Genomic DNA, 26,441 nt, shown 5'->3' with positions numbered 1-26,441 from the left:
TCCCATTTGTTGATTCTAGTTATTAACTTTTGTGCTATGGGTGTCCTATTGAGGAATTTGGAGCCTGACCCCACCGACTGTAGATCGTAGCCAACTTTTTCTTCTATCAGACGGCGTGTCTCTGATTTGATATCAAGCTCCTTGATCCATTTTGAATTCACTTTTGTGCATGGCGAGAGAAAGGGATTCAGTTTCATTTTGTTGCATATGGATTTCCAGTTTTCCCAGCACCATTTGTTGAAGATGCTATCCTTCCTCCATTGCATGCTTTTAGCCCCTTTATCAAATATAAGATAGTTGTAGTTTTGTGGATTGGTTTCTGTGTCCTCTATTCTGTACCATTGGTCCACCCGCCTGTTTTGGTACCAGTACCATGCTGTTTTTGTTACTATTGCTCTGTAGTATAGTTTGAAGTCTGGTATCGCTATACCGCCTGATTCACACTTCCTGCTTAGCATTGTTTTTGCTATTCTGGGTCTTTTATTTTTCCATATGAATTTCATGATTGCTTTCTCTATTTCTACAAGAAATGCCGTTGGGATTTTGATTGGCATTGCATTAAACCTATAGAGAACTTTTGGTAATATCGCCATTTTGATGATGTTAGTTCTGCCTATCCATGAACAGGGTATATTTTTCCATCTTCTAAGATCTTCTTCTATTTCTCTCTTTAGGGTTCTGTAGTTTTCATTGTATAAGTCTTTCACCTCTTTTGTTAGGTTGATTCCCAAGTATTTTATTTTTTTTGAAGATATTGTGAATGGAGTGGTTGTCCTCATTTCCATTTCAGAGGATTTGTCGCTGATATACAGGAATGCCTTTGATTTATGCGTGTTGATTTTATATCCTGCCACTTTGCTGAATTCATTTATTAGCTCTAACAGTTTCTTTGTAGACCCTTTTGGGTCTGCTAGGTATAGAATCATATCATCTGCAAATAGTGATAATTTAAGTTCTTCTTTTCCTATTTTTATGCCTTTAATTTCTTTCGTCTGTCTAATTGCTCTGGCCAGTGTTTCAAGAACTATGTTGAACAGAAGTGGAGAGAGAGGGCATCCCTGTCTTGTTCCAGATTTTAGAGGGAATGCCTTCAGTTTTTCTCCATTCAGAATGATGCTAGCCTGAGGCTTAGCATAGATTGCTTTTACAATATTGAGGTATGTTCCTGTTATCCCTAGTTTTTCTAGAGTTTTGAACATAAAGGGATGCTGTACTTTGTCGAATGCTTTTTCCGCATCTATCGAGATGATCATATGGTTCTTATTTTTAAGTCTATTGATGTGGTGAATAACACTTATTGATTTCCGTATATTGAACCAGCCTTGCATCCCAGGGATGAATCCTACTTGATCATGGGGTACAATTTTTTTGATATGTTTTTGTATCCGATTCGCCAGAATTTTATTGCGGATTTTTGCATCTAGGTTCATTAGAGATATTGGTCTGTAGTTTTCTTTCTTTGAAGTGTCTTTGTCTGGTTTAGGTATCAGGGTGATGTTGGCCTCATAGAATGAATTTGGAAGTTCTCCCTCCTTTTCTATTTCCTGAAGTAGCTTGAAAAGTATTGGTATTAGTTCTTCTTTAAAGGTTTTGTAAAATTCTGCTGTATACCCATCCGGTCCTGGGCTTTTCTTAGTTGGTAGTCTTTTTATGGTTTCTTCTATTTCCTCAATTGATATTGGTCTGTTTAGGTTTTCTATATCCTCCTGACTCAATCTGGGCAGATCATATGACTTAAGAAATTTATCTATGCCTTCACTATCTTCTAATTTATTGGAGTATAAGGATTCAAAATAGTTTTTGATTATCTTCTGTATTTCTGAAGTGTCTGTTGTGATATTGCCTTTTTCATCCCGTATGCTAGTAATTTGAGTTCTCTCTCTTCTTCTCTTCACTAGCATCGCTAAGGGTCTGTCGATTTTGTTTATTTTTTCAAAGAACCAACTTTTAGTTTTGTCAATTTTTTCAATTGTTTCTTTTGTTTCGATTTCATTAATTTCAGCTCTGATTTTAATTATTTCTTGCCTTCTACTTCTTTTGCTGTTGTTTTGCTCTTCTTTTTCAAGGATTTTGAGATGAAGTATGAGATCATTTATTTGTTGGTTTTTTCTTTTTTTAAGGAATGAACTCCAAGCAATGAATTTTCCTCTTAGAACTGCTTTCAATGTGTCCCATAGATTCCGATATGTTGTGTCTGTGTTTTCATTAATCTCTAAGAATTTTTTAATTTCCTCCTTGATGTCTTCTATAACCCATTGATCATTCAGTAACCTATTGTTCATTCTCCAAGTGATGTATGCTTTTTCCTTCCTTCTTTTATCGTTGATTTTCAGTTTCATTCCATTATGATCAGATAAGATGCATGGTATTATCTCTACTCCTTTATATTGTCTAAGAGTTGCCCTGTGACATAATATATGATCTATTTTTGAGAAGGATCCATGTGCTGCTGAGAAAAAAGTGTAACTGCTTGATGTTGGGTGGTATACTCTATATATGTCAATTAGGTCTAGGTTATTAATAGTGTTATTGAGTTCTATAGTTTCCTTATTCAACTTTTGTTTGGAAGATCTGTCCAGTGGCGAGAGAGGTGTGTTGAAGTCTCCCATGATTATGGTATGGTGGTCTATTAGACTCTTGAACTTGAGAAGAGTTTGTTTGACGAACATAGCTGCACCATTGTTTGGGGCATAAATATTTATGATTGTTATGTCTTGTTGGTGTATGGTTCACTTAAGCAGTATGTAGTGTCCCTCTTTATCCCTTTTGATTAACTTTGGCTTGAAATCTATTTTATTTGATATGAGTATGGACACTCCTGCTTGTTTCCGAAGTCCATATGAGTGATATGATTTTTCCCAACCTTTCACCTTCAGCCTATGTATGTCTTTTCCTATCAAATGCGTCTCCTGTAGGCAGCATATTGTTGGGTCTTGTTTTGTGATCCATTCTACTAGCCTGTGTCTCTTAATTGGTGAGTTTAAGCCATTAACATTTAGGGTTATTATTGAGATATGGGTTGTTCTTCCAGCCATATTTGTTTATTTCTGTTACTAAACATGGTTTGTTTTCCTCTTTGATTATTTTCCCCCCCTTTACTGTCCTACCTCCCACTGTTGGTTTTCATTGTTATTTTCCATTTCCTCTTCCTGTAATGCTTTGGCAAGGATGTTTTGAAGAGATGGTTTTCTAGCTGCGAATTCTTTAAACTTTTGTTGATCGTGGAAGGTTTTAATTTCATCTTCCATCCTGAAGCTTAATTTCGCTGGATACACAATTCTTGGTTGGAACCCATTTTCTTTCAGTGTTTGAAATATGTTATTCCAGGATCTTCTAGCTTTCAGAGTCTGTGTTGAAAGATCAGCTGTTATCCTGATTGGCTTACCCCTAAATGTAATCTGCTTCCTTTCTCTTGTAGCTTTTAAAATTCTCTCCTTATTCTGTATGTTGGGCATCTTCATTATAATGTGTCTAGGTGTGGATCTCTTATGATTTTGCACATTCGGCGTCCTGTAGGCTTCTAGGATTTGGGATTCTGTCTCATTCTTCAAGTCTGGGAAGTTTTCTCGTATTATTTCATTGAATAGACTGCTCATTCCTTTGGTTTGGAGCTCTGTACCTTCCTGTATCCCAATGACTCTTAAGTTTGGTCTCTTAATGTTATCCCATATTTCTTGGATGTTCTGCTCATGGTTTCTTAACAGTCTTGCTGAGCTGTCTATGTTCTTTTCCAGTTGAAATACTTTGTCTTCATTGTCTGATGTTCTATCTTCTAAGTGTTCTACTCTGCTGGTAGTATTCTCCATTGAGTTTTTAAGTTGGTTTATTGCTTCCTGCATTTCTAGGATTTCTGTTTGTTTGTTTTTTATAACCTCTATCTCCCTGTATAGTTGATCCTTTGCTTCCTGGATTTGTTTGCGTAATTCGTTGTCGAAGTGATCTTTCATTGTCTGATTTTGCTGTTTAATGTCTTCCTTGATACTCCAGATCATCTGAAGCATGTATATCCTGAATTCTTTATCTGACATTCCATCTGCTGCAGCTGTTACCTCTTCTAAAGTTGCGTTGACCTGCATTGCTTGTGGTCCTTTCTTTCCTTGTCTTTTCATACTGCTTGCGTATCTTTCCTGCAGGCGTGGGCGGCGGCTCTGCTCTCTCCTTATTCCAATTGGGGTGTCGTGGCTACCACGCCGGCAGGTCACTGGGCCTGTTCTGGGCGCTGGTGGCGGCTCTGTTCTGCCCCTACTCCAATTGGGGTGACGAGTGTACCACGCCGGCAGGCCACCGGGCCTGATCCGCCGGTCGGTTGCAGGTTTGTCTACCCTGCAGGCGCGGGCGGCGGCTCTACTCTGCCCCTACTCCAAATGGGGTGACGTGTCTGTCGTACCGGCAGGCCACTGGGCCTGTCCCGCTGGTCGGTCGCAGATCTGCCCACCTTTCGGGCACGGGTGGAGGCTCTGCTCTGCCCCTACTCCTATTGGGGTGTCGTGACTACCCCGCCTGCAGGACGCTGGGCCTGTTCCTGGCACGGGCGGCGACTCTGCTCTGCCCCTACTCCAATTAGGGTGGTGTGTGTACCACGCCGGCAGGCTCCTGGTCCTGATCCTCCGGTCTGTTGCAGGTCTGCCTACCTTGGAGGCGTGGGCGGCGGATCTGCCCTGCCCCTCCTACCACGCCTGCGGACCCCTGGGCCTGATCTGCAGGTTGGTCACAGGTCTGCTCACCCTGCGGGCACGGGTGGCGGTTCCGCTCCGCCCCCACTCCAATTGGGGTCACGTGGCCACCACACCGGCAGGGCCTGATCCGGGCGTGGGAGAAGGATCTGCTCTGCCCCTACTCCAGTTGGGGTGACGTGTGTACCACACTGGCAGGCCACTGGGCCTGACCCGCCAGGCTGTCACAGGTCTGTTTACCTTGCAAGCACGAACGGCGGCTCTGCCCTGCCCCTCCTACCACGCCCATGTACCACTGGGTCGCGGGTCTGCCCACCTTGCGGGTGCGGGTGGCGGCTCCGCTCCGCCCCCTCTCCAATTGGGGTCACGCGGTCACCACGCTGGCGAGCCGCTGGGCCTGCTCCGGGCGCTGGCGGCGGCCCGGCTCCCTATATTTTCAAATGAACAAAGTGAGCTGGTCAACTCAAGGAAAACAACTGACTGTATTTGTTGCCAATGATAAAAATTGGAGCTTTCAAGCAAAAATTAGAATTTTGGAAAGCTAGCATCTATCATTGAGAGGTTGGCACATTTCCAAAACAGAGATTTTCCTGATGGTGATATTAAAGTATCTGTGAATTTTTATATCGTATAAAGAAATGTGTCGATGTTTTAGAAGATATTGGTATAACTCAGTGAGCCAATATTTTACAAATGATATGATTTTATAAACTCTTGCGTGGGTGAAAAAAATCTATTCAAAGTGCAAGGTAAAAATCAGTAGATTTGGGCTGGGGTTGTGGCTCAGCAGTAGAACGCTCACTTAGCAGGTGCAAGGCCCTGGGTTCAATCCTCAGCACCACATAAAAATAAATACACAAAATAAAGGTATTGTGTACAACTAAAAAATAAATATTAAAAAAATCAGTAGATTTCAGTGAACAGAGTACCAACATTTCACAAATACGATTTCTATTTCACATTCCAAATAACCTTTGAGAAACTACCATTTGTCCACGTTTGGTGTAGTTTTAAAGGAGAATATCCACAATTACCTGAAAATAGCATTAAGATATTCCCTTTTTTTAACATATCTGTATGAGGCAGTTTATTCACCATAAGTTTCAACTAGAACAATATACCCAAACAGGTGCAAAAGCATATATAAGAATCTCTGTATGCATATATAAGAAGTGTGTGTGTGTGTGTTACACCAGGCAGGGATTGAACCTGGGGCCTTGCACATGCTAGGGAAGCTCTCTAGCATTAAGCTACATCCCAAGTCCTTATTTATTTATTTATTTATTTTTTGATTTTGATACAGTGTCTTGCTAAGTTGCTGAGGCTGGCCTGGAACCTGTGATCCTCCTGTGTCAGCCATTAGTATGTGCCATTGTGTCCAGCTAAGAATATCTTTCATTAAGCCAGACACTAAAAAGATTTGCAAAGATATAAAGCAATTCCACTGGTATCAGTAATTTGGGATGGTAGGTATTGCTTTTTAAAAAATATTTATATAAACATGTAATAGGCATTCACAAAGCTTATTATTTTTTTATAAATGAATCAATAGAGATGTTCAAAATGTTTCTTGGTTTATATATCTAACAAGCTAAACAGCAATAAATATAACTCAAATTACAAAAACTCTTTGGGTTCCTCAATCATTTTTAAATTTAGAGAGACCCTCAGACTAAAAGATTTAAGAATGACTAAACTTTAAGGTTTATTCCACTTTTACAATCTCATTGCAAAATTGTGTTAAGAGTCCTAAGATACAAATACAAAATTTAAACTTTTTCCTATATTTTTGTTTAAGCCTTAGCCTAATGATTTATTATTTTTAAAAAACTGAATTTTACCTGGGTTTCTGATGTTTTGTGTATTAGGATCAAGGCACAAAGGACAAGATGAAAATTAAACTTGCTTTTTGAAAGTACTTTATGGTGTGCAAACCAATTTCACACCTGCTGTTTTGTTTGTTTCTCTTACAATCCCTAGAGACAGATAAGGTGCAAGTTGCACTCTTAAATGCAAATTGAAAGAAAGCACAGTGTCTTTATGTAAAACAGCAAAATTAGAAGAATGCAAAAATGAGTTAATATTGGTTATCCCTTATTTTATGTAAAATAAATGAAATGGGGTATTTTTGCCTTAACATAGAGATCAAAATAAAATGACTGAATATTGTACTTTAAGCATCTCAGAAAACTTTGATTCTTATCATTTTATTTTTCTATTGTATGGCATAAGACAATGCATGAAAACAGAAAATTATTTTGGATATCCAATTTTTCTGCTAAGGTTACTGTTTGATAGTCAGACATCATGGGTGATGTTTATGAGACATGGTCCCTGGTTCAGACTGGCTTTGAAGTGGTCATGGGATTCTGTTTCTCTATGACCTCATCAGAAAATTGTTCAACCCTGCCCTGCCAACCTAGCGTGAGCTCAAATGAAATACCATATCTCCTAGATATGGAAGAGCTCTGTGAATTCTGATTTGCACTTGCAACTTAACAGATTACTACTTCTATGCTTATTTTTTAGAGGGCTTATAGTGATTTTATTTTTGTGCTATACAAAGGGACAGTCTATATGTGCTTTAAACTCATTCTTACTGTATTCAGTCTTATATCAATATTATAGTAATTGAGAAAACACGATAGTTTAATTTTAAAATTTTCCAATGCATATGTGTAAAGAACATCCTAACATTCTTTAGTTTTGTTTTAGTTAAAAACATATTCTTAGGAGAAAGAATTTGAAATGTTTTCAAGAAATCTAGAATGGCCATTAAAAAAGGACTACAAAATGAATGCTGTATTCTTATTTTACTTACTTTACTGATGGTTGTAACAGTGCTCCATCTTTGGTCCATGTATATGTGACCTCACTGGGGGTAAGAAGGTCGCAGAGTATATTGATGACCTCTGTCCTTTTAGTGATATACACAGTATTTCCAATCCTTGCATTTATTGTTTTGTTAAATGAAACTGAAGGGTGTTGGCTTTGCCTCATGAGAATAGGTCCTTTTGGTTTAAAGGTCAGCCTGCCTGAGTTTTTCACTTTTGAACTCTGGGGCAGACTTTCTGTTGTGCCCCTGAGCTGAGCAGCAGGAGGCACCTCTTCCTGGATGCCCTTCCATTGAATGTGTGCTGACTGGGCCTTGGCTAACTCAGCCACCAGCTGGTAAATCACCTGAGAGGCAAGGTCATCGCTGACCTCTCTGGTTTCCAGAAGCAGACTCATGTTTCTTATCAGTTCATCAAATTGGACTGTATCCATGCTATATGCTCCCTGTTTAACTGCTGCTTCAAACTGCTTATTCTTAAACTCCCAGGAATTGGTGTTGCCTGCAGAATTGCTGCAGTGGCCTAACAAAGCTCTTAAGAAAGGCTGGTTATTAATTTGGTCATCATGTAGGTAAAGCTCATTTTTGTTACTCCACATTTGTCTCATTTTATGCCATGCAGTTCCCAAACTATCAGCTTCGTTGCCATCCATCCCAGGATATTCCCTCATTTGCTCTCTGAGGGCAGGGTGTGCAATGAGCCGGTTGTCTGTTCCAATGAGCTTGAGCACAACTGTTTCCTGGGCTGAGCCTGCAACGCATCGGTACACACCAATGTCAGGGGCTTCGAGACTGTGGATCTTCAGTGAGCCTGACTTGGTGATGCCAAGTCGTTTGGAGTTCTGCAGACAACGGCCATCCTTCTCCCACCGGATCAGAGACTTCTGGAATCGTCGTACTGGGCATTTAATAATCACAGATGTGTTGGGCAGCAAATAGGCTCTGTTGCCAATGGTCAGATTAATACGTTTCTCCTCCCTTGTCTGAATATAGACTCTCTGGACACTGAGAATCTGAGGACTCTGCTCACCAAGTTTTATTTTTGTCTTTGGTTTTACTTCTGCAGGAAAAAAGAAAGAAAATTTTAAAAAATTCAAAAATACTAACAACTTTTTGACAGTCATCTCCCAAACCTACGTTACTCTTTTAAAATATTTGAGTTAAAACATGAATAACATGATACATGTATACACAAATAAATTTTACAACTATCTAGTACTTCAGCAAAGAATGCAAGTTTGAATGAGTGCATGGAAACATGTGATTTACTTTACAAAGCCCTGTTTTGGGGAAGTAAGGGGTTAAATGCTTCAATGAAATTTAAGGAATGGTTATTCTACATTAAAGAAATATTCATTCTAATGCATGATCATATGATGGCTTCATAATATGTAATTCATAAAGTGCCTCTCTCCCTGTTTCACCAGTTTTTGGGTATAGGTTTCATCAGTAAGAGGGTGATCTGATACATTGGGCCTCTACCATTTGGCAGGGTTACCTTTGAGGAGCTAGTCTGGCTTGGAGTCATGGCTACACCAAATCTGAAGAAGAGAATGGAAATTTGAATAAATTCATTTGAAGGGTTCAAAAAGGAGAATGAGGTTAGACAATTGCAGAAACTAGCCCAAATGTGCCAGTTAAACAAGCATGGCGGGGTCTGAGAAGCAATGGGGAGCCACGATCAAAAAAGAAAAGATAAAGCAGGTATTTTGAAGCCAGACAAATCTGGAGTTTGAACCTTAGCTCTGCCACATGAATAAGTCATTTCATTTGTCTGAGCCTTAGTTTTCTTATCTATAAACTGGATAATTTAATTAGTACTTTCATTAGAGGAGTGTGGAAATGAAGTCAGACTGTTTGTGTCAAGAGCACAGCATAGTAGTAGGCACTTAATGGGCTCTTCTATATGATTACTGTGCCCACTGGCTAGGTAACAAAGGCAGGTTTGGCAAGAAGGTACAGAGCAGACTGAGGGGGAGTCAGAGATGGGCTGGCTTTTTTCTGGCATGGATTCTAGTGAACAGGCTGGGGTCAAGGACCACACACCTCAGATCCTGTCCCCAGGGAAGTGCCTCTCTCCCTGTTTCACCTGAGAGGAAATATACTGTGATTTGTGTGATTTGGAGGAGAGGGAGGGGACCATGATGTGGGAACAAGTCTGGTTCCTGCTTGATGATACATTTTGGTCTCTGGGCAGATGTGGGGTATGAGCTGGAGGGCTTGGAGATACTAGTGAGTGGTAGGAGAAGGACTGGACTTGCATCAAGTATTGCTCGATTCAGGAGGTCATGAAGTTGGGACCTCATTACTTTGGCCCTCTGAGAATTAATAGCAGCATTGACATGCTGTGAGAAAAGCCAGATCAATATTCCTCTTAGTTGGTTTTCTCAGGCCTTGGCAGTAGTTACAAGGTATGTACTGTTTACAAGAATAATTTCTACAGTCCTCTTGCTGGTTCATAAGCCTTTTGCAGTGTGGCAACCTTCTGGGGTTTAGTGGTGTTATTAGGTTCAGAAAAGCAACAGAGACTCATAATTTCTGAAATAGAGGTTTTCAGTGAAGGACACATGATTAATTTGTATACAAATTTCATTGATGTGCAACTGGTAGTTCAGGCCTATGGATCTCAGAATGGGTCCAAGGGTTCTAACCCAGGATATTCCCTCAGCTCATTTCTAAGTGGTATCAGATGACCTGCCACTTGGACAGTTTCCTCTTTGGGATTACAGAATATCCACAGAGAATGTCAACATGGCCCTAGCCACTTAAAGCATATAGATTTTCTTTTAATGGGCAACATAAAATTTTGAACTTACTTTGAATCATGACCAAAGGCAGAAAGAAGACGTTATAGAGGTATTATGTTTTAGACATAAAATGTCCCTTAAAAGCCACATGCTTAAAAGGCTTGGTTACCAGCCTGTGGTGCTGGAGGTGGAGCAAACTTTAGGAGGTGGGGCATAGTTAGAGGAAGTAGGTCCTGGGAGGCAGGTAGGCCTTTGAAGAGTACATTTTGTATTTGGTCTCCTTCTCTCCTTCTTTACTTCTCATCATCATGAGGTGAACAATTTTATTCCAACTCACCCTTCCACCACCAAAAACTATGGAGCCTTCTGACCAAAGACTAAAACCTCTGAAACCATGAGCCAAAATAAATGTTTTCCTCCTGTTAATTAATTTCTCTCAGATACCTTGTCATAGTGAAAGAAAACTAACACATTCTCTGGTTAAATTCATAGTCCACTCATTACTATAGAAACAATGGTTTTCAAAATACTTAATCTTCACAGAAAATGCTCAATCAAAACAGCTATTTATTAATCTCAATGACCTAAGTTCCATCCACAAAAGTTCTAATTTAGTGTACAGTATGGGTATTAAAGTTTTTAAAAGCTCCCCAGGGGACTGAATGTGCAGCAAAGTTTGAGGACCATTGCCCTAGAGTGTACCATGATTAAACCAAAATAGTAGAGAGAGGTATTCTTGTCCCAGTTTATTTTACTGAAAGACAATTTTATGGGATGCTGCTGGTAAAGAGGAAAGGGAAAATAAGAAACAGCATCCATGTTATCTACGAGATTCCTGTGCAACATGCAACATCTTCTATAAGAAGATAGAGGGAAGAGTGCTTTCTGGTCTCTGTTTCAGTAATCATACTTTGAGTCATCACAGATGGTCCCCTAATCAGGATGGTTCCACTTAATGCTCCTTTGACTTTCTTATGGTACAAAAGCTATCTGCATTCAGAAGAAACCATATTTTGAATTTTTATCTTCTCCCAGGCTAGCAATATAAGGTATAATACTCTCTAGTGATGCTGGGCAGCAAGCAGCAAGTCACAGCTCCCAATTAGCCATGTGCCCTCAAGGGTAAACAACCCAGACTCCACTGTGTACTGTGTTACCAAATTATGATGTTTGGCAGGTTAGTGTAATAATGCATTTTCCACTGATAATTATAAACACATACACGCACACCCCACAGGGAATTGAACTCAGGACTGTTCTACTATTGAGATACCCCCAGACCTTTATATTTTTTATTTTAAGACATTGTCTTGCTAAATTGCTGAGGTTGTCATTGAATTTGTGATCCTCCTGCCTCAGCCTCCAGAGTCACTAGGATTATGTTAAGTTCCTCCAGAGCAATGCCTGGAGTGTGGTGACACTGGGCTCAGTTCTTAGACAAAAAACTGGCCCAGTTCTGGGAGACTGCGTCCTCCCATATATGGAAATGCCCCAATGCAGTGACATTGGCTAAGGCTCATTAGGCAAGGGCATCATCCACTCTGCAGAGAGCAAGGAGGTACCTCAGCATCCTTCTGGAGGGGGTTCTGGCCTGTGCAAAGGGACTAACTCATCTCTCAACTGTGCTGGATTTGAGAAATGCCACATTTTTGGTCTCTTCTAAAGGTACACTCATCCACTGCTGATGGGACTGCAAATTGGTGAAGCCAATATGGAAAGCAGATTTCTTAGAAAATGAGAAGCGTTTTCTTCTCTGTGTCCCCCTTTTGAGTCTTTGTGCCACCATGCCACACAGGCCAGCTCTAGGTTCCTGGGGCTCTTCACAGGAGTTGCCTGTGGCTCCTCGCTTGTCTGTCCTGCCTTCACTCCCATGGTATCTTTGCCATGAATCTGAGGCTTGGTGTCAAGCCAGGCTTCTGCCCCAAGCCATCTGGGATGGATATTTACACTTGGTCTCGCCAGCATTTGACTCCTGCCACTCCCTAATGGGCTTTGGCTGTGACCCAGCCTCTAAGTAAGCCTTCCTATCCCTGCTGGAACTCCACCTACTCAGAATCCAGCCCTCAATCTAGCTGCTGGGCTGGTGCGGATTCCCTTTCCTTCCTCTGGGAGTGAAGATCCATCAAGCTCATTTGAAGCTGTGTAAAAACCCTGGGCAGTTTTTCTGGATTCTTTTTAGGCTTCTCGGAATGTAGGAAAACAGGTAGCTGAGTGGAGGCTGCAAGGGATACGGTGGGCTGGACTTGCTAAAAGAGTTATGAAGGCCCCAGGCCCCATGGCTATAGTAAATCCCAGACCATCCTGAAAAAATGGCTTTCACTTACTTGTTTCTATTGCCCTTTTCAACTAAATGCCGTCTGGCTTCTTCTCCCAGAACTGCATTAAAACTCTCTGGGAAAGACCACACATGGCCTCTCAGTGATAAATCCAACGCTCTCCCTCTGTGTTCTTATTTGTCCATTCTAGAGTATATGGCACCATGATCACTTCCTTCCTGAAGAAGTCTCTCCTTCCCAACATTTTAAACCTTTCTTTATGGTTCCCTTTGATCCTGTTACGGCCAGTATCCTACTAGATGTTTCTACCCCTTGGGTGCAAGTGCTTGGCCACTTTCTCTTCTTGCCCTATAGTTTTCCTTGGATGATCTTAAATAATTCCTTTAGGTTAATGTTTCCCAAGTTGATCTGTCTCTCCTAGACCACTCTCTGGAGCTTCAGACCTGTTTATCCACTGTCTACTAGAAATCTCCTCCTGATAAAAGTTTCTTCACGTATTATAATCTGGGCTGGGGATATAGCTCAGCACACTTGCCTAGTGTGGTGAAGTCCTGGGCTGGATCCCCAGCACCACAAAGATAAAAAATATAAAAAATGAATTCAATATTATAATCTAAATATTATCTGTCCCCCCATCCCAATTATCCTCTACTTTCTATATTCCCTAAGTTAATGGCATCTGATTCTGTCAATTTTCTCAAGCCAGAAACTGGGAACCATCTAAATTCACTCACAAATCAGTGAGATTGCTAGCATCTATTCCCAACTCTGTATTCAATAATGTCACACTGGTGGATGGCAACTGGCAATAGAGGCAGTATTTATACAATGGAAACTGAACCTGACAAACCAATGATAGCTACTTCTCCCCTATCATGATCCCATCGGAGAGCTGGTTTTGAACATTTACAAACACACCACGGTCCCTGTCCTTCAGCTCCTAACTCTAGTCAGGCATCAAGAACTTGGATTACACATCAGAGCCATTGTTAGATTTCATCCTCTTTGCTCCTGCTCTCATGATGCTTACCTAGATATTGCCATATTCCCTGAACTAGGCTCCCTGCCCACAGTTTCATATTTATTCAATGTCTCCATAGCTGCCAGAGGAGATGAACTGATCATTAGAATCTAAACTATTCATCATGAAACTCAAGGTTTCTTTTCTTATCACTCACCTAAGTTCTAGTCCTATGAGATTGCTTGAGTTCTCACACAGTTACCACTTCTTTTGACACCTTCTACCTTTGTCTATGTTGCTCTCTTTTCCCAAATCCTCCTGTACCTCTCCCCATGTAGGCCTGATGAATGGATACTTATCTTTCAGAAGTCCCCTCAAGGTTTCCTACTTTATGAAATTGTTTCCTCCCACTGCCTTGTTTGTTGAATGAATAAGTGAAGGATTAAATATGTAAAAGAAAAAGTAATGCATATGCATTTGGATTCTATAGTAGCTGATACAAACACAAAATGGGTGCTAGTGAGGGGATCCTGAAACTGGCTTGGCTTTTAAGGGCTGCAGGATGTCAGGCAGGTATTGACCTTACTGAAACATCAGAACTGACAAGTTCAGGAGGAGGAGCAGTGTAAAAACCCTGGGCAGTTTTTCTGGATTCTTTTTAGGCTTCTCGGAATGTAAGGTTCAGGGTGTGGGCATGAGGCTGGGAGAGCACAAGAGTCAGACTGTGAGCTGATACAAAGAGGGAGACAGAGGACTGGAGACAAGAAACTGGGTTTGAAATAACCCTGGGAAGAGGCTTAGGCATACATTCTTGATGTGTCAGTCACATAGTGCATCTTGAATATCCCTCCTCCCTCAATGGTCCTGATCTCAGTACTTTGGGGAAAAATAAGAATCCTTCTTCACCAAAACTCAAGGACCCTGACACCAGGAGTTATAATTTTAAAATTTCAAAATCAAACACTACATTTCTATTATTCTTTCAAGTGTCTGATTGGAAATGAAGACAATCATGGGGTTCATAGAGGAGGTGAGGATGTGAAATGGGGATAGCAGGTGTTATAAAGGTCATCGTGGGTACATGAGTGTTGGCTGTTCTGTATGTTGGCAAATGTTGAAGCAGAAGACAGTACCTGGTAGTGTGTCTTGGAGCAAGGTAGAGTATCTTGCAGGTCTACAATGGTGCCTTAGAAGGTCTACAAGGGCAATCCAAGTACTAAGTGCACATGGACAGTGGAGAAATGGTGCAGAGACAGCAGGGGAAGGGAGGTCAGGAGAATGCCAAGCTCGTCACTTGGTCCTGTGCTACAAATGTAGGGAGAAGAGGATGCTCTTCAGGAGCACAGAGGGAGAAACAATCAAAGCAAGGGCCATGGAGGGAAGGTAATGGACTGAGGCCAGGCTGCAGCTGATGTGCAGGTCCAGCTCAAGGTGACCTGGCTGTAGCAGGGAGCATGCATTCTTGCCTCTTGTCCGCTTCAATTGCACTCCCTGTCTGGCAGGCTAGGGAACAGGGTGGAGTAAAGAGAAAATATAACTATCTTTTTTCTTTTTCTCTGTAAAATTTGTAATTTTTCTCTGCCCTCCATTGTTCACCATAATAATTTATAATTTCATTCTGTACCACATTGCAAGGCCTCATAGCCACAATGTATTCCCATATTATTCTGTTATTATTTTAGAGGAAACTGCCAGTATGACTTTCATGTCACTCTCTTCTAAGATAGTTTAGAATCTAATCACAATGCTATAGAACCATTCACAACAATAATCAGATAGAAAAAAAATTAGGTAAATCACTCAAACAAAGCATGACATGGTGCCATTTGCCACAGACATTCCTGAATTCCAGGAGACTTTAAACTTGGAATCTTAAGATTTTGAAAATCTGTTTTCAAAGGATTCCCAGGGAGGAAAAATGTTAATGCTGTCCATGAATCAGCAAAGAAAGGAAGTGAAGAAGAGCGTAGGCTTAGGAATCGGACAGACTGTGGTCAAATAGGCCAAGGGATCCAACTGCCAGGCACCAGGCCTTGGGCAAATCTCACACTTTCCCTAAGTCTTGGATTCCTTGTCTCTAAATGGGGTACATTTGTCTCACACATTGCTGGGGGAACTAAATGAGATAATGCATTCAAGGAATTCCCCATGGTAAGTGCTTCATAAATGTTATTATTTTAATTAATTTTTTGTTTCTATTATTTTGTTTTTCCAGAAAAGTTGATTCACACACATACACACACACACACACACACACAAACCCCCTCACAAGCAGCATTAAAATAAGAATAGTTCACTTCAGATATTTTTTTTTCTAACCATAAGCAAGTTCAGGAGGGTACCTGAGGTAATGAATGTTATTTTGCAAGGGAATAATTAAAGAAAAAAAAAGATGAAAAAGCAAAGCAGGAAATGGATCCAGAAACTATTATTCACAATGTCCCTATTCCCTATTACCTCTCTGCTGACTAATTTCAATTGCTGTAGTGGAAACTGAATTCATCTGCTGTGACCCTCTTACAGAAAACATACATCTATGGGTATAAATATACATCCTCTCCTGAACACTAAAAATAAATAGAGCTCTGAATAGAATGAGGTCATTTATATTAATTCTTCATAGTAAGCTTATTACTTATAATGAATTAAAAGGGTAGCCAAACTGCCATATTAAAAAAAAAAAGTACTTCATGTTTTCATTCTTGCTGTTTTCAAACTACACTGAAGAAAAATACTGTAATATTAAAAAATATTCAGCTCTTTTCCTTTTTTTATATCTATTTTTTAGTTGAACACAATATCTTTATTTATTTATTTTTATGTGGTGCTGAGGATCGAACCCAGGGCCTTGCATGTGCTAGGCGAGCGTGCTCTACCGCTGAGCCACAACTCTAGCCCAACTCTTTTCCTTTTAATAGGTTGGATACAAATTTATTACTAGCAAAGTCAACTAGGAAGTTTATCAGTCTAACTTCTCTATGTCACACTCCTGAATTCTAAGTGGAAGAATTCACATGGAGAATATAAATAAGTGAGAAGCTTCAAAGATACATTTGCTAAGTGGATGCACATTTCTTAAAACCACCTTTCTTTAGAATTTTATCTTGATCTTTCACATTCTATCATTTGTTGCTGAAATTAAGTCTAAATTCTTCTTAATTTGCTTTACCCATGTATTAGAAATATGCTGATGTGTGGAAAACAGAGGCCTCAGGACAGAATGAGCAGAATCAAAGTCTGGTGAAGTGTGGCCTTTACATACTTACTGTGGCACGCAGGCATCTGGCAGGATCTTACAAGGGGAAGCCCTGGTAGGTCCCTGCACAGTGTCTCGCTAAGGGGAACACGCCGGCCTCTGGCAGTCAGCCTCTGACACACCTGCTTTCTTCTCTGGAGTCCAACACCACAAGTGACAGAGCACTGCAAGGAGAGTTGAGCAACAGTCACATGGAGTGTGAGCCCACCAACCACAGTAAGGGCCCTGATGGGGAATGGGGAGGGAGCTTGAAGTTTGGGTGTACCAATTAGCAAGTCATTTCCAAGCCTGAACATCTCTATGGTATGGAAGCTCTACTCTCAACTTCTTCCCACCTTCCTCTTCTTTTCCTTCCTTCCCTCCCTCCCTCCTTTTCTTCCTTCACTCCTTTTTTTTGGAGATAAGTAATTAATTTATAGTAGTTTATTTTTGTAGATTTTTTTGGCATTGTAATTGATATCTAATTTAATTTTTAGCTATTTGTTTATATAGTAAAATAATCTTAATTGATGTATTTTTATTGGTGTATTATAATTATACATAATAGTTGGATTCATTATGCCATATCCACATATGCACATAACATAATTCAATCAATCTTGTCCCCCAGTACTTTCCCTCTCTCTTTTCCTCCCTCTCCCTGATCTGCTTTTACTCTACTTCCTTCTGTTATGAGTAATATTTTAATTTGTGCATTATAATTACATATATAAAATCAGGATTAATTGTGGTATATTCAGACATGGATGTAGCATAATTTAGTGGATTATGTTTTTTAAAGATGGAAACAGGAACATAAAAAATAGAAATGTAGAAATGTCAAAGAAAGGCCAACTACCAGAAAGCTAAGTTCTGCCAAACATTTTTAGAAAAGAACTAATACTGATTATTCTTAAATTAACCCAAAACTTGAAGGTGGGGTAATTTATCCAAACACATTCTATGAGGCCAGCATTATCATGATACCAAAACCAGTCAAGGGCAAAAAAAACAAAAACAAAAACAAACTATAGACAAATATCTTTGTTAGACATATTTGCAAAAATCCTCATCAAAATACTAGCAAACCAAATTCAACAGCACACTAAAGGTTATTCACCATGATCAAAGATTATTCATGGGCTGGGGATGTGGCTCAAGCGGTAATACGCTCACCTGGCATGCGCGGGGCGCTGGGTTCGATCCTCAGCACCACATAAAATAAAATAAAGATGTTGTGTCCACCGAAAACTGAAAAATAAATATTTTTTTAAAATTCTCTCTCTTAAAAAAAAAAAAGATCATTCATCCCAGAGTTATAAGGATGGTTCAACATATGTGAATCAATGAACAAAATAAAGAATGAAAAACAAAACCATGTGATCATCTCAAAAATGGAGAAAGACAACTGATAAAATTCACCATTCCTTCGTGATAAAAACATGAAACAAATTAGTTACAGAGGACAAATATCTCAATACAATAAAGCCATATATAATAAGCCAACAGATAACATTAAATTTAATGAGGAAAAGCTGAAAGCCTTTTCTCTAAGATCTGGAACAACACAAGGATGCTCACTTTTTACCTTTTTACTCAACACAGTACTGGAAGGCCTAGCCAGAGCAATCAAGCAAGAGAAAGAAATAAAGAGCATCTGAACTGGAAAAGAAGTCAGATTGCTACTGTTTGCAGATGCCATAATTTTATATATAGAAAATCCAAAGACTCCACCAAAAATTATCAGAACTAATAAATGATTGAACATGGTTGTAGGGTACAAAATCCACATCCAAAAATCAATATTATTGCTATATACCAATAGCAAATTATCTGAAATAGAAATCAAGAAAGCAATCCCATTTGTAATGCTGTCAAAATGCATCTAGGAATAAATTTAATCAAAAAGCTAAAGGATCTCTACAATGAAAACTATAAAACATTGATGAAATAAATTGCAGTGGACACAAAAAATGGAAAGACATACCACATTCATGGATTGGACTAATCAATATTGTTAAAATGTCCATACTACCAAAAGAGAGCTACAGATTCAGTGCTATTTCTATCAAAATAGCAACAACATTCTTCATAGAACTAGAAAAAAAAAAACTACTCCTAAAATTTGTATGGTTCCACTAAAATCCTCTTTTTTCTTTTTGATAACAGCTAATAGTATATTGCCAAAGCAATCTTGAGCAAAAAGAAGAATGCAGGAGGTATCATACTACTTGACTCCAAAATATTTAAAAAGGGGCAATAAACCTAAATAGTATTTCTCAAAAGAAGACATATAAATGATCGATGGAAAAAAGCTCAACATAATAAATCTTCAGGGAAATATAAATCAAAACCACACACATAAACACACACACACACACACACACACACACACAGATCACCTCACTCAAGTAAGAATAGCCATGATCAAAAAAAGACAAAAGAGAACAAGTGCAAGCAAGAATGTGGAGAAAAGGAACCCTTCCACACTGTTGGTAGCAACATAAATTAATACAGCCATTGTGGAAAACAGTATGGAGGTTCCTCAAAAAATTAAAAGAACTACATGATCCAACGATCTCACTACTGGGTATTTATCCAAAGGAAATTAAATCCATATGTCAAAGAGACATCTACACTCCCAGCGTTTACTGCAGCAATATTCACAGTAGCCAAGAGTAGGAAACAACTTAAGTGTCCACCAGCTGATGAATGGATAAAGAGAATACTGTATCTACAACGGAATTTTATTCAGTCATAAAAAAGAATGAAATTCTGTCATTTGTGATGACATTGATGGAAATGAATATCATTTTGTTAAATGAAATGAGAAAGACAAGTACCAAACGATCTTTCATATGTGGAAGATAAAAAAGTTGATCCCATAGAAGTTGAGAACAGAATGGCAATTACCACAGCCTGAGGAGTGTTGGGGGTGGGGTAGAAGGGATGGGGAAAGATTAATCAACACGTAAGAAGTAACAGTCAGGAACAAAAGTTCTAGTGTGCTATTGCAAAGTAAGGTGAGTATAGATAACAATAAAGTATTTCACAGTTCAGAAAGCTAGAGAAAAAGTATTTTAATGTTTTCACCACAATGCAATGATAAATGGTCAGGCACAGGGGCACATGCCTGTAATCCCAGTGACTTGAGAGGCTGAGGCAGGAGGATCACCAGTTCAAGTTTAGCCTCAGCAACTTAGTGAAACATCACATGGAACCCCATTAATAGTTATAATTTTTATAACTCAGCAATTTAGGGAGGCCTTGTCTCAAAATAAAAAGGACTGGGGAAGTAGTTCAGTGGTAGAGCACCCTGGGGTGCAATTCCCAACATCACTCACACAAACACACACACACACACACACACAGATAAATATTTGAGAGGAAATATATGTTGAACCTGACATAAACATTAGCCATGCATACATGTACGGGAACATCACATGGAATTCCATTAATAGTTGTAATTTTTATGTTAAAATAGAACTAATAAATTTTAACAATGTTTAAAAAGGAAAGTACTATGGTTTGGCTGTCATTTGAATGCCTCCCCAAGGTTCATATATAAAGGCATGGTCCCCATGTGGTGCTATTGGGAGGTGCTATAGTATCTTTAAGAACTGGAGACAGTTGAAGGTCCTTAGATCACTGGGGATGTGCCTTTGACCGGGATTGTGGGAACCCCATACATTCCCATACTCTCCTTCCTGACTTGAGAATTGTGACACTTGCTTCCACTATTGTTATTTACCAGTCTCACAAGAACTGAGCTGATGCATGTTGTCATACCTTTGAACTTCCAAAAATCTAGCTAAATAAATTTTTATCTTCATAAATTCATTGCCTCAGGCATTTAGTTGTAGATGCAAAGTTGACTAATATTTTAAAGAATCACCCAAATGCTATATATAAAATAACATTAATACTTGATAATCACTGTGTATCATATAATTTTAATTTGAATTTAATGTGATTTTATTAAGTATAGTAAGAAAAAACTAAAATAAAAGGATTTGATGAATATACATCTTTTTCTACTATAATCAATTCCCTCAAAGAATGTCTAAAGTTAAGAAATAAGATTAAGAAAACCAACAAGAGATTTGGATAGTTATTTTTTTAAAAAATTTTTATTTGTTTTAATTCGTTACACTTGACAGTACAATGATCTTGATATATCATACATTTGAATCAGATGGGATATAATTTCTCATTTTTCTGAGTGTACAGGTTGCAGAATTACATTGGTCATGCAGTCACGTATATACCCACAGCAATAATAATGTCTACTTTGGATAGTTATTTTTAATGACATATTTTGACTTCAGAAAGTATCTTAGGGACCTTCTACTATGAATAATGAGGAATTAAGCACCTCTCCTCTCCAAGTTCCCAGTTAGCTCACATTATATCATTTAGATGATGTCAAGATTTCTGCAGTTTACATTCTGTTTTGAACTGCTAATAGATTACTTTTAATTCTACAATTAAATAAATTCATCATTCATCTTCCATCATTTTTTACCAGGGTCAAAACATTCCTGTATTCTCTATTTTAAATCATCTTTGTGTCTCCTCTTGGCTCTATGGGGTTTTCAAGAGGGGCTCATCAGCATCATGTTCCTTGACTGCCTTTCTGGTACCTTTCTACATAAAGAGCAACCTGGATAAAGAGAAACTTCTGAGTCATGCTTTCTTTCCCTTAGATCCTGCTCCATTGTCTTGCATTGACAAATGCAGAACAAATGAGGACCAGCAGGAAATTTTTGTGGTTGATGTGTTTGCCCTTCCTGCTCAGAGGCCTGTGGATAAATTCTTTATCCACAAAGTCCAGCACCTTATACAGGCTGTCTCAGGAGGTTGTATTTTTTGGCACATGACGTGCCTTTATGACCTGCTGACAAAAAGTCATTGCTAAAGGAAGTCAGTTCCCCTTACATTATCTTTGAATATATTTCTGTTACATTTGTATTGCTGTTCTCACCAAATACCAGTTATGCTAATGTTTGATTTCCTTTGTCTGCTTTCCATACCCATCGTTGTCTCTAAAATCAATATTGCACCTTTGCTCTTTTCCATTCTTCTCATGATGTACTCCATCCTGTACATCATTCTCTTTTCAATTGATTTATTTTTTGCTATTGTTGTTTATAACTTGTACATCTGCTACTTTTAATTTTTGTCTTTTATTTTTTTCCTGACTGTTCTAGTTGTCTTTATCTCATGCCATCTTGTAATCTTAAACAAACAAAGCTCTCAAACCTCACCTTTAAGACTCTTTCCTGTTAGATATGATGACCATCTATTCTTTGGAAGCCATGGACCCATCTCTTGGAACTTTTCTCTGGGAAAGACCTTTTGTTCTGTTGCCTATGTGACTCTTGCTTTAGTTTCCTTTTCCCACACCCTGATTTCTTCCTTCTACTTCCCCTCATTTTGATGTGCATGCCAGGGTTCTGAATGCAACTGGCTATTTGTGAGCCACGTGAGTGAGCGAGGGCAGTTTACTGTCTTCAACACTCTGTCACCAAATCTCTTTATTTCCTTTGCCCACAACTCTCTTCCGACTGGCATTTGAATGGTTGGCACAACTAAGAAAAGAGCTTTTTAAATAAGTGGCTCACTGTGTCATCATTGGGCAAGGCCGCCTTCCCTGCTTTCACGCCACTTCATCTCTGGCATCCTTCCACGGTGAGGAGGTATACAAATGTGGTTTCTCCTGCAGCGCTGTCTCCCACCACAGTTCTGCAGGGACGTTCTCTGTGCTTTCAGGGGAAGCTCATGGTCCTCAGTCTAGGAGTCCCCGTAATCAGAGAATTATTGAACAGACCTTTCAGGATGACCATACTTACTCTTTGGGAAATCTATACCCCGCTCAGCGCCCAAGAAAATATTTGTCAGCTCTCAAACTTCCCTCTCATTTTGATCCAGATTTTATGGTCTTTGGCAGGTGTGTTTCATGATTTATAGTTTGGGATTGTGGCCATTTCATTGTTCATTGAAGACAAAGTGTTTCCTCTTTTTCATTCACTTTGTGGGTTTTTTGTAGGGCTTCAAAGGAGGCAAAAGGAATTTTTAAAAATGCCTTATTGTCATGTTTAACGGAAAGCCCTGATTATTATTCTTTTTCAGTAGAGAGAAAAGCTTTCAATAGGCTTTTTGAACAGGTATTTTTAAATTATGATTTGGCAAATTACTTATTTTTCTTAAGCCAAATGATCAGCTAAGCGCTTGCCATACAATAAAACTTTTTAGTAAAACTTTTTATTAAACTACTACTGAGCCATTTTTGTTCAAACATTACTCATAAGACATTTCCAATGATACATGTTTGACTTTTCTTCCCTGTCATAAATGCTAGCAGGATCATTCAAAAAAATCCTTTTTCTGGGTGATGATCGTATGTTACTTTGTATTTGATAAGTACAAATTAAGAGTGCCACTAGAGAATGTTCACAAATTACTTACGTGTGTATGTGTGTGTATGTGTGTGTGTGTGTGTGTATGAGAGAGAGAGAGAGAGAGACAGAGAGAAATACATATATAGAGAGAATGATTAGTGCCTTACCATTTACAAAGCAGCAACTTTGTGCCAAATCTCCTCCTATCAGTTCACTACAGAGACCCAATAGATTCAGTAGGAGGAGCATATAGGAACCGCATACCCTGAGTTCTCACATCTTTGTAACTATTTGTCTATAACCTTTAAATTTTTGAAGGTTATTTCAGCAAGATATAAAGTCTGTGGCTCTCATTTTCTTTCCTTCAGTATATTAATTATGTTGCTCCATTGTACGGGTAGTATTGTCAAGAAATGTGATGCCAAGCCAGGCATGATAGCACATGCTTATGATTCCCGCAGCTTGGGAGGTTGAGGCAGGAGGATTGTAAGTTCAAAGACAGAGAGGCCTTGAGCAACTTAGTGAGACCCTGTCTCAAAATAAAAAAATAACAAGGGCTGGGGAGAGGGGATGTGGCTCAGAGGTTAATCGGCCCTATGTTCAATCTCTGGTGCCGAGAGAGAGAGAGAGAGAGAGAGAGAGAGAGAGAGAGAGAGAGAGAGAGAGAGAGAGAGAGAGAGAGAGAGAGAGAGAGAAGAAATCTAATGTCTGTATGATATTGATATATATATATATATATATATATATATATATATATATATATATATTTCACCTAATGAGTGACTTGAGTCTTTTTGCCCAGATGCACAAATGCATTTACTTCAGTTACTTTAGAAAAATCTGTCTTGATATTGACTACTCTGGGTCAATTTTCCTAGGAATACAGGGTGCCCTTTCAAAATGGCAATTCAAGTGTTTTCTTTATGGTTTTGTTCTGTTATACTCTTTTGGTGGCTTTCTTTCCCTGGGACTTTGTATTCACTGGAATTTCTGTCCCTGTGTTTTATATCTGTCATTTTCACTTGAATCCTTTTCATTTCTTTTTTAAAAATATTTATTCTTAAGTTTTAGGTGGACACAATATCTTTATTTTACATTTATGTGGTGCTGAGAATCGAACCCAGTGCCTCCTACATGCTAGGCGAGCATTCTACCACTGAGCCACAACCCCAGCCCCTCATTTCTTTTTTATTCCATTCACTGTCCTTCTGTTTTTGGTCACCTTCATTATGACTCTCTGTATCTATTATTCTTGGGTTCCTTCTAGTATAGTCTACATCCTGAAAACTTCCCCCTAGATTTCTAATTCTTTCCTGAACCCTGTCAGCTATCTTTGCTCATTTACTTGTTATTTATTCATCTCATCTTAGGTTTTCTGTTTTTATTTGTGTCCGTAGTTTTCTTAGTTTCTTTGAGCTCATTTTGTAATATTAAATCATATTTTTATCTGTTTCAAGGTGACATGTTACTGATATTTTCACTTACAGTATTTTTTTGGGGGGGTTGTTGAAAGTACTAGAGAAATTAAATTGCTTTCTGTGCTTTTAGGAAAGGGGAGTGTATGTGGTAGTGCAGTAGAGAATTTCAGGGTAATTATGTTCACTGTTTAAGGCTCCTTTCTCTGGTTCTGGTGTTAAAAGGAAGCATTTAGCAATTTGGCCACATTTCTGAAATTTGTACTCTCTGGAATTGTGCACTCCCAAGGAACTCTTTACTTTTCCCCATGTGTTCCTTCTGAACTCAGATATTAATTCTGACAACTTTTGTTGAGCATTCTGAAGACCTTAGAGATAAGAACTCTCCTGAACTCTCAGTCTTCTTAGGACACCTCTGAGTGGATCTGCATGATCATCCTACCCTTAGTTACACTCTGGAACCTGGAATCTTCTCTCAGTTGAATTGACTAGTCTGAGGTCTGCTTGCTCAGGGTTCTATTGAACCCTGTCGTGGTAATTATCATTGACTCCTGTGTTCCATGTGTTTGTTTGTTTTAAAATCTCTTCCTAGATCTAAATTTGTAGTTTCTTTAGTGTCTGCTACTGTGTGTGGTTTGGTCTTACCCACTTACATCATTTTCATTAAAGTTATCTATGTTTTATTTTTCCTTTGCTTTTGAAATCCTAATTACTGTTCTTATTTTTCATTTTGCTTTTTAATGAGGGTTTGAGAACATTAAACTACCATCCTTCCACCATAGTTTTGCTTCACTGGAAACCTCCTAAATAGTTTTTAAATGAACTATTTTCAATAATATGCTTTTAGATACCAAAGTACTCATCTTCTATGATTTCAACTACCATTCACATGTTGATAATTGTATAGTTACAACTTATAGTGAAGATTTTATAGACTCTCAAACTATATGTATATCTAAACTAAACCCATTTTCTCTCCTTTTCAAATCACAATCTGAATATGCTTCATCTTCACTAATTTTAAAATTAATGGCCACCTCTTCTATTAGCCTTCTAAGACAGAAATAAGGAATGCCACTCTTTTTGCTCATTTTCTAACAATTTGATGACCAAAAATGTCAAGTATATTTCCTGACTACATTTCAAAACTATCTCTCTATCTCAATGGCTTATTCCTCATTGGTTTTATTCCAGTCTCCATCTAACAAGGTTTCTCAAGTTCCAGAATTTCTTCCTGTGATACACTGTCCATAGTGCAGCCAGAATTATATGTCTGAAACCCTGAACTGTATTTCCTTATTCAAACATCCTCCATCATAAATACAGGGATTGATACAAGTACACCCAGTCCTTCACCATCTGGCTGCAACCTCTCCAGTCTATCTCATCTTCTTCTACTTCCTCAATGCATCCTGTTCCCATGCACATACCACTGGTAAACTCACAAGTCTGTGCCTTTGTATACACTGCTATCATGGCCTAGAACAACACCCTTATGTTACTTCCACACAGTTTGCACTCATTTCTTAAGATTCAAGTCTAAAGTTATGTCTTTTACAACACTTTCCTGGGACCCAGGCAGACACAGATGTTTTCCCTCAATTGTTCCATAGTTCTGTACCGGGGACACCTTTATTAGACTCTTTAAACATGATTGTAAACCTTATTTCAACTGCATGCCTCATTAAACTGTGAGTTCATTGGAATATTCTTGATTGTCTCTGATTCCTGGAGCCTGGGGTAATCAGCACAGCAGTGTGCAATAAATGCTGTTGTTTAAATGACTGTGAGCATGAAAGGCTATGGAATAGGAATATTCAGTTTAGAAGAAGCTTTTATAAGTCTCTTTATCCCATACAATGAGAGTTTGCCAAACAACAAGTGGAATACAGATAGA

The 26,441-nt window shown here is 38.9% G+C and overlaps 1 protein-coding gene across 2 annotated transcripts in view; it reads right to left on the bottom strand.

The window, feature by feature from the left end:
- The window catches only part of Adamtsl3 (ADAMTS like 3), a 341,011-nt gene that overhangs the window by 50,855 nt on the left and 263,715 nt on the right, over nucleotides 1–26,441 (bottom strand). For both annotated transcript variants that reach the window (XM_058577562.1, XM_046438417.2), the window contains exons 20-21: nucleotides 16,757–16,910; nucleotides 7,495–8,566 (exon numbers count right to left, since the gene is read on the bottom strand). In XM_058577562.1, coding sequence (XP_058433545.1) covers nucleotides 7,495–8,566; nucleotides 16,757–16,910 — 1,226 coding nt within the window. The remainder of the gene's footprint in view (nucleotides 1–7,494; nucleotides 8,567–16,756; nucleotides 16,911–26,441) is intronic.

Source organism: Marmota monax, unplaced genomic scaffold, assembly GCF_021218885.2.
Source record: "Marmota monax isolate L192 unplaced genomic scaffold, Marmota_monax_Labrador192_F-V1.1 WCK01_AAM20220418_F8-fsc00005, whole genome shotgun sequence".
Taxonomy (NCBI): domain Eukaryota; kingdom Metazoa; phylum Chordata; class Mammalia; order Rodentia; family Sciuridae; genus Marmota; species Marmota monax.
Note: the sequence above shows the minus strand (reverse complement) of the source record. Positions and strands in the feature narration are given on the sequence as shown.